Source organism: Ochlerotatus camptorhynchus, unplaced genomic scaffold (assembly GCF_037179485.1).
Source record: "Ochlerotatus camptorhynchus isolate MF236.1 unplaced genomic scaffold, CSIRO-AGI_Acam_v1.1 ptg000274l, whole genome shotgun sequence".
In the NCBI taxonomy this organism is placed as follows: domain Eukaryota; kingdom Metazoa; phylum Arthropoda; class Insecta; order Diptera; family Culicidae; genus Ochlerotatus; species Ochlerotatus camptorhynchus.
This window is the reverse complement of record NW_027040763.1, coordinates 5,426,275-5,445,107: the sequence shown is the minus strand read 5'-3', so window position 1 is coordinate 5,445,107 and position 18,833 is coordinate 5,426,275. Positions and strand designations below refer to the sequence as shown.

The window sequence follows — 18,833 nt, the reverse complement described above, 5'->3', positions numbered from 1 at the left end:
TGTGTTTTTGTTACCAATGCAGTTAATTTGACACGTTTGTTGCATTTCCGTATGTCTCAATATTATTCTTGCTGAACCACCGTCAAACTCACTATCCAGAGGCACCGAACTACCTTAGCACCTGAAATTATACAAAAACAAATTAAACATTAGCACCAACCACAAAAGTTATTTATTTAATGCATTTTCGTAAGAGAAAAATATAACATTATATGGTTGTCAGCAAAAAACCGAAACAGAAAGAAAAAACCATATTTTCGACATTTTTTTCTTTAACTCCATATAACTCGGCATCAGTAGGCTGTGGAAATTTTACGTTTTGAAAAGAGTTGTTTATTTTGTCAAGGCAAACAACTTTGCCCAAGACATTAAGTCTCCAAATCCTCAGAGAAAAAAGTTAGATTGTGGCGCCATCTTTACGGAAGAGTTTTGAACTAATTGTTTATGTCAATAGATGGTCCTTATTATGATGAGAAACTTTGCCCAAGACACCAAGTCGTGGAAATTCTTCGTTTCGGAGTTATTAATTTTGCTCCGCTAGATTGTATTTCTGGCCCAGTGTGCAGTGGCTTGTGGCCATGCCAGAGGAAGATCATGCACTCGAACGGTCACTGCTTCACAATCCACATATACCGGGATTTTGAACTCTCTCTTCGCACAGAGAATCGTGTGTTTATAGTTGTGCGCCTTTTCATAGCGCAAGGCAACTTCATTGTCTATCATTTCAATAAAAACACAATTTCGGACGTTATGAAACTGAATGCATCTAACGTCCGAATATTGAAGCTTAATATTGCGCGTTTCACACCAAATTGGACTAATAAGCGCGTTTTCACCTCGGTTTTCACTTATTAAAAAGTGTGATAAAACTGCAAGTTTACGTCTAATCGTCTTGGTGTCTTCGGTGCACTTATTTCTTATGATGCAAGCAATAAGTGCTCCGAAGACATCAAAACGATTTGACGGAAACGTGAAATTTTATCACACTTTTTGCATTTTTGGGATAGTCCAGTTTCAGATGCAATCAGCAATATTGTTCTCGAAGAATTTTTGCACTTTTCCCGCATTGGGACGAACTGGAAGGACACTGAAGTCAACAACAAGTGTGTTTTTACGAACTACACTCATTTTCTCTACAATATTTCACCAAGTTAAGTAGAGCAGAAAGAGCACACGTCCGATGAATACGAGTAATGGCTGTCGAATGATTGTTAATAATGTTTAAAACAATAATATTGTTACGTTTATTTTAAAAATATTCTTGTTGAAAATAAACGAGAATATTTTTGGTTGATTTGACAACCATATGTGATCAAAAATAAATGTTTATTTTTAAAATGCTTTTCATGTTTAAAAAAAAACATTTTGAAATATTGTAGCATTTGAATGCGTGATAAAATAAAATATTTAAAATGGAAATCGGCAGACAGGGCATCTATATTCCTGGTATTTTTCGGTGCGATTAGGGTTGATGCATATATTATGTCACGCTCTAAGGGGGATGGGGGGTGGGTCTAAGATTTTGTGACAAGCAATTCTTTAGGTATAGGAAAAACGTCACGCTCGATGCTCGATTTAGCGTGACATAATTAATACATGGGCCCTTAAGGGTGGTCTATGGGTGTTCGGATCCAGTTCCAAGATCCGGGGGTTCCAGTTCAGTAAAACCGGTGAAACTTTGTGATATTAGTATCGTTTTGTCGTTTCTCACGCTGGTCCTCATACCGGCCTCTTTCTACGTTTGGTGTTGTGGGATAATCTGTTTTTCTTTCGACGTCGCGTTGGGGTGAGAATGATATGGGGATCGGCATCATAAACGACGAAGTGACGTTGATATTGTGGGGTTCCACCGGTTTTGTCGAGCTTGGAACCCTTACTTGCGTTGAATAAATTTAGAAGTCATCTTTGACAGAAATATTCCATTTTTAGTTAAAACTCGTTCAGAAAAGAGAGGTAAAGTGCGCTTTGTGCTTAGTAGGACGCAAATTAGATCGAAAACCCTATAACGAATTCGTTAATCCGTAAAAGGATTAAATTTTAATCTATTTCAGAATAATAATAATTTTGAGTGTACTTCGGTTTCGCAGCTTGCAGCCGGTTTTCGGTTGAGTTTTCCAAATGTAAACAACAAGGAAAAAAGGACACGCTGAAAATTGTTTACCCAGAATATGTATTGCTGAAATAAACATCCCTAATAAAAACTGTATGGTTAATTTGCTTAACGACGTGTTCTGGGTATCATCCAAACCATTTATGGAATAGTTCAATGATTAGGGTTATCGTTCGTTTATGGTTATTTTTTATTAGGGATGCTTTTGGATTTATTTCAAACACACATATTTTTGTTGAAAACGTGTTTTCAATTTACTTTGAACTATTTATATTTTTATATAATGAACATACCTATATATTTTTGATTTTTTTTTTTTTTTCCTTTGGTTTGTTTTTTCCGTCGATCTTGTTTTCCGTGCTGAGCACCAATGCTACCGACGTGCTAGGAAAGCAGCTCCCACACCTGGACTTTACCTATCGGCCCATCAAACTCATGAACCGGGGACCAACGGCTTTACTTCCCATCCGAAGGAAGGCGTGATCAGAGATGTTATGCCTCAGAACATCCCGGCGGCGCCGACTGGGATTGAACTCAGGCCTGCTGGGGTGATAGGTAATCACGCTTACCAGTACACCACCGGCGCCGTTTATATATTTTTGATTTAAATGAACAAAATTTCGAATATTAGTGCAAGAAAACCTTTCAATTTACTCTTAAGTTCTGCACTAATATTTGTGTAATTCACAAACATCAGAGAAGTCTATAAGCGATTTTATCTCATCCACTCTTTGCAAAGAGGCTATCAGAAAATTGCTCATTGACGAGTGCACGGATGGATTTGAGTTCACTCACTCGGCAAAAAAGTGACACAACAGCGGGGCCCTGTTTACTAAAAATGAACACATATGTGTTCATTTTTAGTAAACAGGGCCCCGCTGTTGTGTCACTTTTTGTCGAGTGAGTGAACTCAACTCCATCCGTGCACTCGTCAATTGTGACTCTGCCAAAGCTAAATTTGCAGGTTTTATGTGTCAAACACAAACTTTACAATCTTTTCTTGTTACGTACACACAGTTTACGTGATCCGTAAGAAAAGCGCAGGAAAGGAAAGTAAACTCTTTTTGTTCATACCTGGGGGGGGGGGGGGGGACGTGCTGTCAAATCAGCCTACTGATCATTCTTGTATGAAACTGGTTCCAAACGTAAACAAACGCTGTAGGTTTCTTATGGCTTGTTTACGTTTGGAACCAGTTATGTGAGGTAGGCGACGATTGTTCGTATTTGACAGCCACCTCCCCCCCTTGGTTCATACGACCTAATAACTTACACACAAAATTGGAGTAGCGCCACTGTTGCAATTTTGGGTAAGATTGAAATAGTGTGTACAACGCAGCATGATCTGGAAAAGCATCTTTTGGATGGGTTCGCGATAAATTTTCCGTGCTTGGAATAGAGTCTTCGGGAGGTTTGTGTAACTTTAAACGGTTTAGCAAGAAGTTTAGTTTGAATTAGTTTCTTTATTAAAGAGGTTTTCAGCCTTGAATAGGAAAAATCCCATAAAAATATGTACAATGAATTTCACACAAAAAAATGTCATCCAAATCAAGCGCAGTAATTCCATTACGCTAATATCAACAAAGTTTATTTATTTTTTCACGACACTTATGACCTTACTAAAACTTTACTGCATAATCAAACTAACCCTAGCTTTGTGACCCTAATCTATGGTAGAATTTACAATCCTAGTGAACGACGAAGAAGTTTCGATTTAATTAGCATAAAGATAAAATTTATGACTCGATCAATCCTACGCACATTCTGCATCTAACCAAATAATAAATTATCACCTTAAAACTAATTAAAGCCTTCTACTTGCCAAGCTTGTAGTACTTTTTACGAACATCGTAGAAAACTCTCAGATGGCAGAGGTATTTGACCAATCGGAAGATCGAACATAGCGCCAGCAAAATACCACCGATGAGATAAAGGTTGATGACCGTGTTTTCCACTGGCATCATGCAACGGGATATTGCGTGATCCGCCTGAGATATTTTAGCCTGTTGGAATAAAATTTGACGAAATAACAATTAGCTAACACTTCCATACAAATTTGATGCAACTCACCAAAATAAAACTCGGATCATTTTTGTTACGCCAGCTGAACGACGACAGCGTATGTTCCTCAATTCCCAGCCGATTCTTCTCCACGTAACAATAGTGATGCGAGTGGCCACTGAAAGCCAACCTAGGGTTCAGCAGTTCCCCAATCAAATCGGTCGACTCCTTCGAAATGACCTCCCACCGTTCCCGGAATGGTTCTATCTGCGGAGCATCGTGCTCCTTGCACTCCCGATCCGAATCCCTGTACGTGGGGAAATGTTGCATCAAAATCGGCTTGCTATACTCCTCCAGCTTGGGTACGCCCCTGCACTGGCCAATTCCGCGGCCACATTTGAAAATTGCCGAAACGGCACGCAGTTCCTTCTCGGCCGTTTCACACAGCTGACACCCATCGCCTTCCATGGCTATCGAATTGATAAGCACGAAATTGACCCCTCGAATGCTGGTCAGTGTTACACCGGTATTATTGAACGTCTTCTCGAACCGATGCACCAGATATGGGTGGGTTGCATAGTGAAATCCAATATCGTGATTTCCAACTACACTTAACAACCGAGTTCCCTGCGGCGTGTGGAACAGCTTCCTAAACCGATCCACGTACACATCAAACTCCTTCTGATTGACCCAGTTGCCTTCGTCGAAGACATCCCCCAGAATGAAAACCGCTTCCGGTCGAAACAACGTCATGGCGGATTGGAACGCTCGATGCATTTGCCATTCGCGACGTAGCTTATCGAACCAGTGCCCGTGAAGTGGCCCCAGCAGATGGGTGTCCGCCAGCAGCATCACCTTGACCGGTTCCTGGCCATTGACCGAGTCAGATTTACCCGGCCATTGGCACTGAAAGCAAACAGTATCAATTTCATATTTACTTTTCGATTTTTCGCAAACCATGACCTATACCAACCTCCAGCAGTACCAAATAGTAGATAATAAATTCGTTAAATACGAACAAACAAAGTGCCCCAATCAGTGCCCGAAACAGGAGGCCACGAAGTCGCATGTCGCGTTGCCTTATCAGTTTTGCTTCTTTTTCGGCGATTTATTACTGCGCGTTTCTACTGATAACGATTCTGTGTGCGGAGGTGCACCTGCAACGCAGAGAAAAGATAAAAAAATATAAACAAACATTCTAGTACTGCGTTTGAAATGCTTCTCACTCTCAAACGTCAATCGAAGTTTTTAAACCCTTCGGAAACGTTTATCGGTGAACATGAAGTGAAGGGGCGTTGCAATGTGTAAATACCGAGATAAATACAAAGTCAATGTAATCGAGTAATTTTATTGCTTTTATAAATATCGTAAAACGAGGGCATCTTTGCTGATGCAGGTAGCTTTGAAATTAGAATATAATGATTTAATGTACTCTCTGCATTATTTCCGAATTAATCATATCGTCCGGTCGTTTTCCACAGAGATGGCGCTGTTCCGCTGGTAGGAAGGGATAAAAATCCTCATATAGAAAATGGGTTGTTTAACTTCGAAACAAATTTTTATACATCATCTAATAGAGCTTCGTTTTCTGAACACAACGATTTGTTTATCGATCCCGATCCAGTTATCTCGATTTTTACATCAAGATTTAAATTTTTAATCGTTGACACTAAATCTATTCGTTGACAGCTCGCTTCCATACAAAGTCCAACAAAGGGGCGCTAAGATGGTGATTTTTTCTAATGTAATCGTACTTATTTAAAATAGTTCCAGTGTACTAAAATTGATGAAATTTTGGTTTCGGGTTCCATTTTTAATGCAGATTACGAATATGCATTTACCTCAATACCCTGGGGGCAAGACACTATCGATCATGAGTAAAACCGAAGTTAATTTTGAGTAACTCTGAGTAACTCACGCTGCTCAATGTCTTATATACTCATAGCAACCTGATTGTTATATTGAAAATTACGTTGAAACCGATGCTGTCAAGCAAAGTTAGTTGACGTGCTTTCTTGGAATTTCTGTGTAGGGACTTTTGGGGTGGTTCGATAGGTTCGGATTAGGCTAAATTAATTCAATACATTCAATTCTTAGAGCAATATAGTTTGTGGCACTGCTACCATCTCTCCTGTTAGCGTTGAATTCAATCTTCTGTAATTTTTTTAATTGGACCGCTAAAATGCCTAACATGGTCTTTTTTTAATTTATTCAGTTTTTGATATTTATTCACCATTAAATACATCCAGTCAGCTTCACAATTGCTTGTTTTAATAAACTTTAATTCATTGCTAGAGGCAATACATCTGGCAACGCTTTTTCAATGATACATTTACGATTGCTGGCAAAGCGCTAAAGTTGACTTGGGTTGCTTCCGCTGGCGAAGCTGGCCAGAGCTGACCTAATCTGGCCTAGAATCAGCAGCAACATAATATACCACAATCAGCAGTCAAGGACCAATTGGGTTCTTTAAGGGTATTGAGGTAAGTTCAAATTCGTAATCTGCATTAGAAATGGAACCCAAACCCAAAATTTTATCAATTTTGGTACACTGGAAGATAAGAACGATTACATTTGCAAAAATCACCCTATTAGCGCCCCTCGGTGTCACTTTGTATGGGAGCGAGTTGTCAGCTTGTCAGTTTAGTGTCAAACAGTGAAGTTATTATTTTGCTTTAAATCTTGATTTAAAAATCGAGATGAAAGTGTGTGGGTTCGAAAAAAATATCGCTGTGCTCAGAAAATGAGTTCTTTCAGATGATATATAAAAACCGATATATTTTTCGAAATTAAAGAACCCAATTCTATTGACCACGAACGAAGTTTCAAGCTCAGGTTGTACCTCAGCTAACCGAAAAGGAGCATTCCCCTTTTGGAACGGGTCACTCCAGTCAATCCTGTATCGTCCTAGGCCGTGTCAATCCTCACCAACGAGTGAAGGCGCCTGAAAGGCATCCAAGCCCCGTAAAACCGTCGTGCAGTCAAACCACCACAGTAGCATTTCGTTTGTACACAATTCGATTTGCTAAACGAGTGATTCGATCTGTCAAATGTGCGAACATATGCTTCAAACGAAATATGCTGTCAGACGATATTTCTTTGATCATAAAATTGAGACTACTTTGTTCATTTTTGAGTAAATATGAGTAACTCAAATTTACTCTGAGTGCAGCTGTCTTTCCCTCAGTCAATACTCTTAAAGAACCCAATTGAGAGAAGTGGAAATAATTCGCTTTCGGTGCATATTCAGGTCAAAAAAAGCGAACGACAACCTAAATAAATTAGACAGGGACTTTGTCGTTCATTTTTGTCCCAGAAATTATTGTTAAACAAGCTTCAATTAAATAAAAATGATTTTTCCCCATACAGTTTTACCATAGAGGTAACTCTAAGACTAGAAGGTCCCGAAGAAACGTGCTCAACTTTTTGGCTCAGCTCTGGTACTCTCTTCGGTCTCGGTTCACCCCTCGAAACATAGGAAAATCCACGAACCCCTCATTTTATCTGTCAAACTTTCATAGCGAATCAAAACAAACATAGTGTAGTACTGGAATTCATACTAGAATGGGGTACGTTAATCGATTTGCTTGGGACCAATAGGCTACACAGAAAAAAAAGTTGTTGAATATTACATCCAAACTGCTGCAACCAGGTCAATCCATCGGTTGTATAACATAACTTTGTACGATGTACATCGATTTTGGGAACAAAATTACATCCATTGATGTAATATTGTATCTGCTTTTTGCTATTACATCATTATTTCATACATCAGCTTGAATTACATTGATCGATATTACATTTTTTTTTGCTAGTGTAAGTAGTGAGCCAATTTAAAATCGTTAGTTTCGTATTGATTGTTGGTAACACAGCTGAGCCAAAAAGTTGAGCACGTTATTTCGGGACTTTCTAGTCTTAGAGTTACCTCTATGGTTTTGCCTGCTTTACTATCAGTCCCAAGAGAGCCAATTTGAGAGAGAAAATTTGCTCTTACTAGTTCAATTTCTCAACATGCCATGTATTTTGATGACACTATTTGTGATTTCCCTCTCACAGACTACAAGATAGAGTAGCTGACACTGCAAAACATGTCTGGTACTTCTATATATGCATTTTAATTAACATCTAAAGTCCTTCTTTTCACCCTGTTAAAGCCAGTGGAAACTGACGATTTTAAATTGGCTCACTACTTGACTAGCCTATTACCATAGAGGTAACTCTAAGACAAGTAGGTCCCAAAGAAACGTGCTCAACTTTTTGGCTCACCTCTGGTACTATCTTCGGTCCCAAGCTTGTCGAATCACCCCTCGAAACATAGGAAAAACCAATAACCCCTCATTTTATCTGTCAAACTTTCATAGCGAATCAAAACAAACATTGCGTAGTACTAGAATTTCGACTAGAATAGGGTACGTTAATCGTTTGCTTGGGACCAATAGGCTACTAAAGTGGTGAGCCAATTTAAAATCGTTAGTTTCGTATTGATTGTTGCTATTACCCCCAAGTATACTATACATATGTATACATATAAAAGCGTACCCCCATTTTGCTATGTTTCGAGGGGTGCATCGATTAGCTTGGGACCGAAGATAGTACCAGAGCTGAGCCAAAAAGTTCTGGATCAACAATAGGCGAATAGAAACTAAGCAATCGTTTCAGCCTCTGGCGGTGAAAAAGGGAACCCTTAAAAGAGTGATGAGGGCTGAAATTTTCACCGTGAAGCATAGGAAGAGCAAAATATTTTCACCTTTCCTGATTAATTTATCCTTCGCAGGTGCATGAAATCGTCACCCAAGTCGAATTTTTACTTTCTGTATCGATTTTGCAGCGATCCGGCTGGTGCTGCCAAATTGATTGATGAAAAAAAATTAAAATTAATGAAATTGTCCCAGTGGTTATGATCTTCCGGATTTTTCATGTGTGTTTATTTGAATTGTAAATCAATTGTCCAATAAAGTATACATTATTTAGAGTTTTGAAATTCGTCATTATGATGTAAACAAATGGTTTGAATGACACTTCTTCTCAAAATCGCCTAGCGCACTCTACATTGATGGTGCATGAAAAGAGCCTATAGAAAAGGGCCCATCAGCATTTGTAAACAAACCGTTCCAAAAGCCCTTTACTCACAAAGCAAAGGCCACCCACGCAAACCAACACCATCATTGGATAGAGGAAACTTCCACCAACCGGTTAACACTCGTGTTTATTTCAGCTACCGTGGGGACGTAATTTGTGATTAGCCCCGGTCCCTTTCAAATTGTATCATTATTTATGTACGGTCCTTATATTTGAAATGACGTTTCACATTCATCTAGTGATGGCCTATTTTCATTCGAATAATCGATTAATCGATTAACGAACTGAACAGTAAAATATTTGTAATCGGTTATATCATGCCGATATAAGCATTAACTTCTGCAGAGGATCATCACCGATCGTTTCAAACAAGTTTTGCACTCTCATTGGTGAAAAAAATGACAGCACAGTGAACAAAAAATAATCGATTAGTTGTTAATCGAGTAATTAAAAAATGGGACATCTCTGATTTTCGCGAGGGGGGGGACTCTATCTACGATGCAGAAAAAATTGTGTTTTGCTGTGATTAGCTGCGCGCACGCTGAGTAGATAGAAAGAAGATTAATGATGATTCTGAAAATTTCCTGCAAAAAGATGATGCGCGATGCAAGTAGATGCGAGAAATGAAAGAAGATTTGTTCGAAGATTGGTTTGCTAGTGTGAGATTTGTTGAGCATCTTATTGAGATTTAGATGTGTCGCCCCTCTCGGATTTTCGAGTGATTGTTTTGATAAAAAGCACGCAAATTTCATCTCTACCGAGGGGACAGCAAAACCACAAAATTACCTTGCATGCTGGGGGTATTCATTGGATGAAAGGGACCGTGAAAGAGGACCTAAAATTGAAAGTTTTTCTTCCGACAGTTTCATCTTAGTATTCATCTTTGGTGAAACGATGTTACCAAATCAGCTGCATACTGTGATTTTTTAAAAATAAATTATTCTTAAAAGGAATCATGCATTAAATACAGTGTAGGTATTGCATTAATTTACCCAATTTATCAAAACAAAAACAAATAGATAAAATATAATTGATAATTCAGCAAAAGTGGAAAACAAATATATTGTTGTACAACCAGCAAAGTGCTGTCAAAAAACATTTACTTCAGCAAAAAATAACAGATATACTGAAGATTCAGTAAAATGATTTCATGTTGACAGAAGTTTGAATTGCTGCATCTTTATTTTGCTGGATAGTTTGCTGATATATCAACAAGTCCAAAATAAGCAAAACTTTGCTGATTTTCAGGGATTTAAATTTGGTGTGAGAATTGATTACCAAATTAAATGATACTTTCTACCATTCAACTACCCCTTGGCAGAAACTTTTCCGAAGGGCTCAATGTTTGACAGTTTGTTCGCACATTGACATATCGTCATAGTCTTTTTCGCATCTCGCGAGTTTTTCCGCGACCGACCGCGGCCACGGAAGACGGCCATTCATTCGCTCACTTTATAATACAAGCTGTAGCGAGACGGTCGGTGGTTCGAGTTTTTCGTTCCGCGAAAGGTTTTTTCCTCTTTTTTCCGTTCCGTTCTCGGTTGGATTTTAGACGCGAGTGGTGTGCGAAGAGCGCGGGGCGAATTTTCCTATTGCGCGAGTGTATGTGTGATTCTTATTTTCAATAATAGTTTGTTAAAGAAAAATAATTACCCTCGTCGCTGATTGCAAAAAGTCGCACCTTCCTGCAATCAGTGCACCCGATAATATTATCTACTGCTATTCTGTGTGATTATTATTTCTGTCGTGGGTTCTAACATCTGGATCGCATCCTCGTTGTTCCGTTTCCCTTCCTTAGGTTCCGAAGGCGTTTTCAGCGAATCACAATGAAAATCTGGACTTCAGAGCATGTATTCAAGTAAGTTGACAGCAGCCGCTTCATTGACGGTGTGCCTTTCTTTCTGTATGTATTGATTATGTAAAAGGCCTGCGGGCAGAAGGAAACCTTTATTTCTGGAAATTTCCGTCCGCTTTTTGGTCAGGATTGGTATGACTCAAAGGGATTGCACCGCCGATGCACTGATGCATTCACCTGGCAACAGTACGAGGGGTGGTGCGTGAAGTGACCTTTGGACTTCTGGCACTTTCAAGCTGCAACTCAGTCAGTGATTATGAAATTGGAACCAGAGTTTCACGAGACAAATGAATGAACGAAACACGAGCGCTTGTGGGGCCTGTGTGAGTGGAAAAGTGGAATGTCTTTGTTCCTCGCGGAGGTAGATTTCGATCGTGCAAAGTATCTACGTCACTCGAGGAGCATGTGAGTGGAACAGCTGTGTGGTGGTGGTTACTTTTTGCTTGGGTTCAGGGTGGGGATCGAGGGGAGGAGGGTGTGTTATTAAACAGAAATTGAAGGTCTTCTGCCCGTGGGTGGTGGGTTGGGGCGAGGGTGATGACCACTACCATCACCAGCCACCAGCCTGTCGGGAAGTACCTTGAGAAGAATATCTTTCTCCACTTCCTTAGCATGATTGTGTTTGCTTTTATTTCTAATCAAATCATTTCGTTTGTCTCTTTTTTTTTATTGTTTACAGCCACCCATGGGAAACCGTGGCCCAGGCAGCCTGGCGCAAGTACCCGAATCCAATCAATACGGCAGTGATCGGCACCGATGTGGTCGAGCGGAGGGTCGTCGATGGCGTTCTGCATACGCATCGATTAGTCAGTTCCAAATGGTACTTTCCACAGTGGGCCCAAAAGGTTAGTATTAGCGCGTTATCAGGCAGACCGGTGGTACTTTTCCCACCGAGCTGTTCCGAGAGGTTCGAATGTGACCGCGACCTTACAGGTGAATTTAAAATGAAATGCCAACGATGCTAACTATAGTGGAAGAAAACCAGGGCGCTGTCGGACGGACTTCTTCGTCTAATTATCGCTTTCAATGTCAAGTGAATATCTCTGCTAGCTGCTCGTTGATTCGTCCGTTGGCGAATCTCCTCTGCGCAGTTGAATCGAATGTGAAGATGTGTGTGCGCGAGGTGTTTAGCTGTATTGGCTTTAGAAATCGTATTGGTTTGACTAGTTTATGAATTGTTTGATCAAACGCACTTTTCGTTTACAAAACAATGATGGAAATGTCTGTTTGGGTATTCGAAATGTGGCGTTAAGACTAAACATACCTACGTAAGCGCAGATTTTGCGACGCAAATAATAAGGACAGATAAGCCTGTCTGTCGGAGGCAATGCCATCGAATCGAATCGGAGGAAGTTCTGTGTTGGAGAGAATTAACTTTAGCAGTGCACAAAATCTCGAATAAAATAACCGCGTCATCATGACCTGACTTGCCTGATAAGCTTGGTGGTATTTAGGAGATTTGCAGAATTAAAATCAAACAATCTTATCTGATCGGATTCGGTTGACATTAAGTTGATTCGTGAAGAAGCCACTTGGTAGAGGTTGGCCGGTTGGTACGCGAACTGAGGACTATCGACTTTTCTTTAACACAAAAAAAAAACTGTAAATTGACCAGTAGCTAACTACGAGATGAACTAGCTTTTCACATTGATGCACGGGTTGCACATTTCAAAGGGTAGACTTCATGTGTCTACAGTAATCTGCAGCCGTAGAAAGCTTTGAAGAGACCTGCAGTTTGAATTTTGGAACTGCGATTGCATCCGCAATGACATTGATGCATCCGTGTTTGAAATTTTATCCAAATCCAATGTTCTGCTTATGCGCCAACCAATGTTGCCGAGCTACAGGACAAGAATAATGTTGGCACTCAACTGATGAATGCCATCGTTAACGAAGTTCCAAAGGATGAGCTCGAAGAAACGAGTGATATCGTTGAGCAGTTTGCAGAATTTTATGGCATTTACGACATTGTGATCGGGGGCTCGGTCTTTTCCCATCGACTATAGTGCCCAGAGTCATGTGGGTTTCCCTTGATTGGCATACCGAGAATCAAACCACATCTGCATCAGCCGAAGATGCATCGCCGGAATAAACCGGCACCGGCGAGATTCGCATTACGCGGTTCCATCGGCGGGAGTAGATTGATTGATTGATTTCTTTATTATAGAGACTTTCAGCCGTTGGCTGGTTCGTCTCTGAAAAGAAAGTGTGGGTCCAGAAGGGACCTCATCTAGTTACAAAGTATTTTTTTTTCCTTTTTTATCATGTTAGGAGGTCTGTAAGAAGCCACCTCTAGTTAAATACTGAGGCTGTCAATGTGCTGGAAGCCCCTTAATGCTGTGATTCTAGTCGGGTCGTTACTCAGTGCGCCCTTAATGCTGCCCGGTATGCCGTACAGCACTCGTGAGCCTTCGTATTGAGTACAGTGGCAGATTATGTGTTCCACTGAACAGCAGAGCTCACAAAATTTCCGGAACGGGCCGCTCCCAGAAAAGTTATGCGAGACTCTGGTATGGCCTGTTCTGAGTCTTGCAAGGACAACCTGAGTTCGGTGGTCAGGGGGGTCTTGCCATCTTCGTGTGTCAGCCTTCACTTTTGTAAGGAAAATGCTAGTTAATTGGGACCATGTATTTGACCATAAGTCCCAGATTTTGTTGGCAACCCATTTTTTCAGGTCCCCTGGTGGAACCTCCTTGGTGAACAGTTGGGCTCGTCTTCCAGAAGCCGCTAGATGATCCGCCTCCGTATTACCACGAATGCCGCAGTGGCCCGGAATCCATACAAATGTAGCTTTTCTGGGGGCATATCGCTGAATGGCTTGGATCCATGAGTGCTTAATAGAGTCTGAGTTGAGGGCTAAAACTACACTTGCGGAGTCCGTAAATACGGCAATCGGCTTGTTTGAGGGAGTGGTAGCAGCAATAAAAGCAGAGACCGCTTCTGCCGAGAATATAGTGTACTGGTCTGGAAGTCGATGAAGTACGGACATTTGGGGGCCCGTGATGCCGATGCCAACCCCTTCACGGGAAACCGATCCATCGGAGTAACGGATAGTGTGGTTGCAGTATCTGGTTCTCTGGAGTTCCGCGACGGATCTCACAAGTGCCGTAGAGTTGGATCCTTCCTTGAACTTCTTCTCTATCGCCTAGTCGATAATGGGCCCGCTCAGGTTCCAATCTCTGGTTCCACACCAATGTATGCTAGACACCGGGGGGAGCTCCAGATTGGCGGTGGCTGAAAGGAGTTGTTTGGCCTCGGTAAGGAGGAAAACTCCTTCATCTGAGCCAGCTGTCTTCTCCTCGCAGCTAATTGATCGGTTACAGATGGTCTGAGTAAGTAGAAGGTTGAATGGTAGTACTCCACTTTCCACGCAAGCTGCAATTGCAGGCGTGGATGGTAGTAGGCCGGATGAGATACGGATAGCTTGGTGGTACGTAGAGGCTAGTTTCGTAATAAGTTGTTCGCGAGCGAGACAGGTAACTTCGATTCCATAAAGGAGGCGTGATTCTAAAATTGTTCTAGCAACTCGAAGACGAATGGACCGGTTACTGTCTGGGTGTCGACCTGCGATGGATCGTAGCAGATTAAGACGTGTCTTGCAGGCGTTCTTGGCTTCGTCGAAGTGGGCAGAAAAGGTCAAATATCGGTCAATTCGAACTCCGAGGATACGGGCTGACCTCCTGATGGGAATAGCTGTACCATTGATACAGATGGGAGTGTAAAGGACGGCATGATGGTGAGAGCAGATGTGCACTAGTGTGCATTTTTCGGCTGAGAGTTGGAAGCCAGTCAGTGATGTCCACAGGGAGACTGCCCTTGTGGCAGCGCCCATCTTTCTGCGTAGTGCCTTGATGGTTCTGTGAGTGATCAGGAGGATAATGTCGTCAGCGTACACAAAGATGTAAATTTCTTTAGGAAGGTTAACGCGGCGGGAGTAGAGGCGATTCACCACACCCCGACTTGCAGATCCAGCAGTGAAAAGGTCTTTCGTTGAAGAAGCCAGAAAGTGGCTGCAGACGGCCATCAAAAATGCCTCTGTCGTAACGAGGGGGAAAGAGGATGATCTGGTTGAGCTACGCACTCAGAGAAAAGAGTGAATGACGGATGATAAATGAAACTCCGCTGAATGTTTAATCACTGCAGGAGATGGAAGCAGCTATCCAAAGCATGAAATCCAACAAGGCTCCAGTGTTCGATCGCATGTCAGCAGAGATGCTTAAAGCTCACCATATGCTATCCGTACAAATGTATTCTGTACTATCTGGGGCACCGTGTCTTTTGTATCGCTTTGCGTCTTACCGAAGTCCAAAAAAAAAAGAGGATCTTACTGTGTGCGACAATTGGTGAGACATAAATCCTACTGTTTATTATTATCAAAGTTCTGTGTCAAGTTAAACTGAATCGGATCCAGAAGAAGATCGATGGGGCTCTCCGGCAGCAGTAGGCAGGATTCCGTGCTGGAGAACCATACTGTCACGCTCCGTATTGTCTTTGAGCAGGTTCCAATGAATTTCAAGAGTCCCTGTATTTGGTATTCATTTGCTACGACTTTCGACCGACTTAGTCACGCCAATCTGTGAGGTGGAATAAAATCGTCAATCTCAGCGATGTGCAGAATGATACTTTCACGGGCAGAGCTTTGCATAACAGATATGTATACATGTATACTATCATCGCTACTGTTCCTCATCTCAATCGACAAGATCAAGGTAGATGCAATTGGCCGTGTACCGAAACGTGGGCTGCTTTGGCAGCCTATCACTATGGAGCACCTCAACGACTTCGCTTTGACTGATGATGTTGCGCTATTGGTATTCAGAGTAACCTAAACCATCTACGAAATATGATAAATGGCTTGCAAAACGACATCCATAGAGCCATATGGTCACAATAGAACTGGTTCTGGATGTTAGGATTATGGCTCCTTATGGTCAAATTTGATATCTCTCATAACCATATCAAGCGACATATTAAATCACATCTACTCATCGAAATATGACCAATGTTACTCGACGACGTCAATCTTCTTCTGCTCAGCCATGTCACGAACGAAGTGGTATCTGGTGTCCACGTGCTTGGACCGTTTAGTTCCTCCGTCTTGCTTCAGTAGTTTAATGCAGCTCTGATTGTCCTCGTAAATTATTACAGGCTGCTTAACTTTCTCACCAAAGTCCTTCATGAGTTTTAATATCCACTGCAACTCTTGACAACTCTCGGATAGCGATATGTATTCCGCTTCTGTAGACGAAAGCGCCACACAACCTTGTTTCCTTGCAGTCCAAGATATTGTACCGTTACCAAGTCGAAACATATAACCAGATTTGGACTTCTGGTCGGTAATGTTTCCGGCCCAATCAGCATCCGCATAGCCCTCAAGATCTCCTTCTCCACCAACGTACAGTTTCAAATCACAAGTACCTACCAGGTAACGAAGCACACACGTTTTGCCTCTACCCAATCGCTAGCGGTGGGTTGGCTCACCTTCCTTCCCAGAATAGACGTGCTAATAGCAATGTCTGGTCGTGTATGCACAGCTAAGTAAAGCAAACCCCCAATGAGACTTTGAAATTTGTCATTGGTTGGTAGTCTATCGCTCTCCTCCTTTTGCTGCATGTAACCTGTGTCCATCGGGATCTTTGACGGTTTAGCATCCTGCATACCGAAACGATCCGCCAATTTCCGAATGTACGCCTTCTGACTGAGGCAATACTGATCGTTCTTCTTCTCTACCTGTATTCCAACGAACTGTTGAACATCTCCGAGTTGGGTTAGGTCGAATTCGGCTCCCATGCGCCTGAAAATCTCATCGTACTCCTGCAAATCTCATCGTACTCCTGCTGACTTGAACTTGCGACCAACATGTCATCGACATACAGCAATATGAATGTCGATTTCTGACCTCGATGACGCACATACAAACAGGGGTCTGCATCAGACGGCTTGAATCCCATTTGTCGTAGAACACTATCGATTTTCTGGTTCCACATCCTTGCCGATTGTCGAAGGCCGTATATGCTCTTCTTCAACAAGCAAACTGTACTACTCATCGTAGATTTCACTCCAGGAGGCACTCGCATATAGATCTGCTCGTCTAGATCACCGTTGAGATACGCGGTCTTGACATCTATATGTTTCACTATCATACCTCTCCTAGCTGCGATAGTAAGTAGTGTTCGAAAGGTTACCTGCTTCGCAACGGGAGCAAATATTTCATCGAAATCCGTACCGTAGAGTTGGGTCAATCCCTGGGCAACGAGACGTGCTTTATAACGAATCACGTTCCCGTCCTCGTCATACTTGCGTTTGAACACCCAGCGGCATCCTACGATTTTCCTCCCAGGTTTGATTTTTCCGAAGCGATTCCAGTTCATCCAATATTGCTTGAATCCACTGCTCCTTTTCAGATCCACTGACAGCCTCCTGATAAGAACGTGGTTCGCCAGACAACTCCTTCACGGGACCGTTAACCTGATAACGCTCTGGCGGAACTCCAAAGTTACTACGCCGCGACCGACGCATTTCGCCGTCCGGCAGCTCCTCCTGTTCCTCGTCTCCGCGGTAAAATGAACTTGCTTCAAATCCTTCGAAATCTTCTTCATCTGCATCTTCATATTCACTCAATACACTTCCATTTTCATCATCAATTTCAGGGCCAACTTCATTCTGCACCGTTAGTGGGAACTCAACGATACTATCTGATTCCTCCGAAGCCTGCTTTGTCGGACGGAAAATCTCCAACTGCTCCTGCTTCAGAAATCTTACATCCCTGCTTATGACGACCTTGTCCGTTTTCAAATCAATCATTCGGTACCCCTTATGCTGCGAAGAGTACCCGATGAATGTCATCCGTACGGCTTTTGGTTCCAGCTTGGTGCGTTTTTCCGAAGGAACTAGAACACACGCCTGCGAACCGAACACGTGAAGATTCTCCAAATCTGGCTTCTTCTTGAAAACGGTCTCGAAAGGAGTTGTATCTCTGACCCTTGTCGGAAGTATGTTCTGCAAATAGTTGGCAGTATTAACAGCTTCCGCCCAATATTTGTAGCCCATGTTGGCATCGAGCAGCATGCATCTGCCCATCTCCACAAGCGATACACCGTTCTGCTGTGGTGTATACGCCGTAGTGAACTGCTGGAATATTCCCTCTTGTGCACAGAACGCTTGGAACGAATTAGCCTTATACCACAGGAGTGGAACTTCAAATCAGAAAGTGGCTCCACTGGTCATTTGCGAACACTAGCGCACCTAGCGGTAGAAGGCATCTTCGGCCTGCAGTTAAGATAGGCAGCATGCTATGATAGTGTGAGTGCACATAGAAAGCCTATGTGGAACGCTACCACATCACATCGCTCGTTGAACAGAAAAACGAGCACTTTTTGATTCACCGATTTGTTTGCACTTCCCCTAGATCCCAAGAGATCCGGCATGTTCCTTCGCCTTCCACCGTACACTTGCGGCCGTCAGCCACCACCACAACACTAAGGTGTTTCCAATTCTTTTCTTCACGGTTTCGAAAAAGTCACGATTTGCACAAATGTGCCACGACGAACCAGAATCGATTGTCCATTCACTAGTCGAGCCACCGATCGCGAACGCGAAAGCTTCTTCTTCTTCCGCGTGTGTTGCCACTTTGGCCTGTGCATTCCTGGATGACCTCGAATCGTCCCGAACATCTTCTTCTGGTTTCGGTTTCACTCGACAATCTTTCTTCTTGTGTCCAACTCTCTGGCAGTTGTGACACACCACACTTTTCTTCTTCTGCGTTTTCTCATACACTTTCAACGCTTTCTC

General features: G+C 42.2%; 2 protein-coding genes across 2 annotated transcripts in view; one reads left to right on the top strand and one right to left on the bottom strand.

The window, feature by feature from the left end:
- Positions 1–3,767: 3,767 nt before the first annotated feature.
- Positions 3,768–5,192, bottom strand: PGAP5 (Per1-like protein PGAP5). The gene is made up of 3 exons (XM_065227564.1): positions 5,082–5,192; positions 4,178–5,014; positions 3,768–4,110 (listed from the first exon to the last, which is right to left on the bottom strand). The coding sequence occupies exons 1-3, from the start codon at positions 5,175–5,177 to the stop codon at positions 3,922–3,924; spliced, it is 1,122 nt and encodes a 373-aa protein (XP_065083636.1). The 5' UTR covers positions 5,178–5,192; the 3' UTR covers positions 3,768–3,921.
- A 5,438-nt stretch (positions 5,193–10,630) lies between these two features.
- The window catches only part of slmo (PRELI domain containing slowmo), a 28,430-nt gene continuing 20,227 nt past the window's right edge, over positions 10,631–18,833 (top strand). Inside the window, exons 1-3 of the mRNA XM_065227593.1 lie at positions 10,631–10,789; positions 10,986–11,045; positions 11,722–11,887. Coding sequence (XP_065083665.1) covers positions 11,014–11,045; positions 11,722–11,887 — 198 coding nt within the window. The 5' untranslated portion in view covers positions 10,631–10,789; positions 10,986–11,013. The remainder of the gene's footprint in view (positions 10,790–10,985; positions 11,046–11,721; positions 11,888–18,833) is intronic.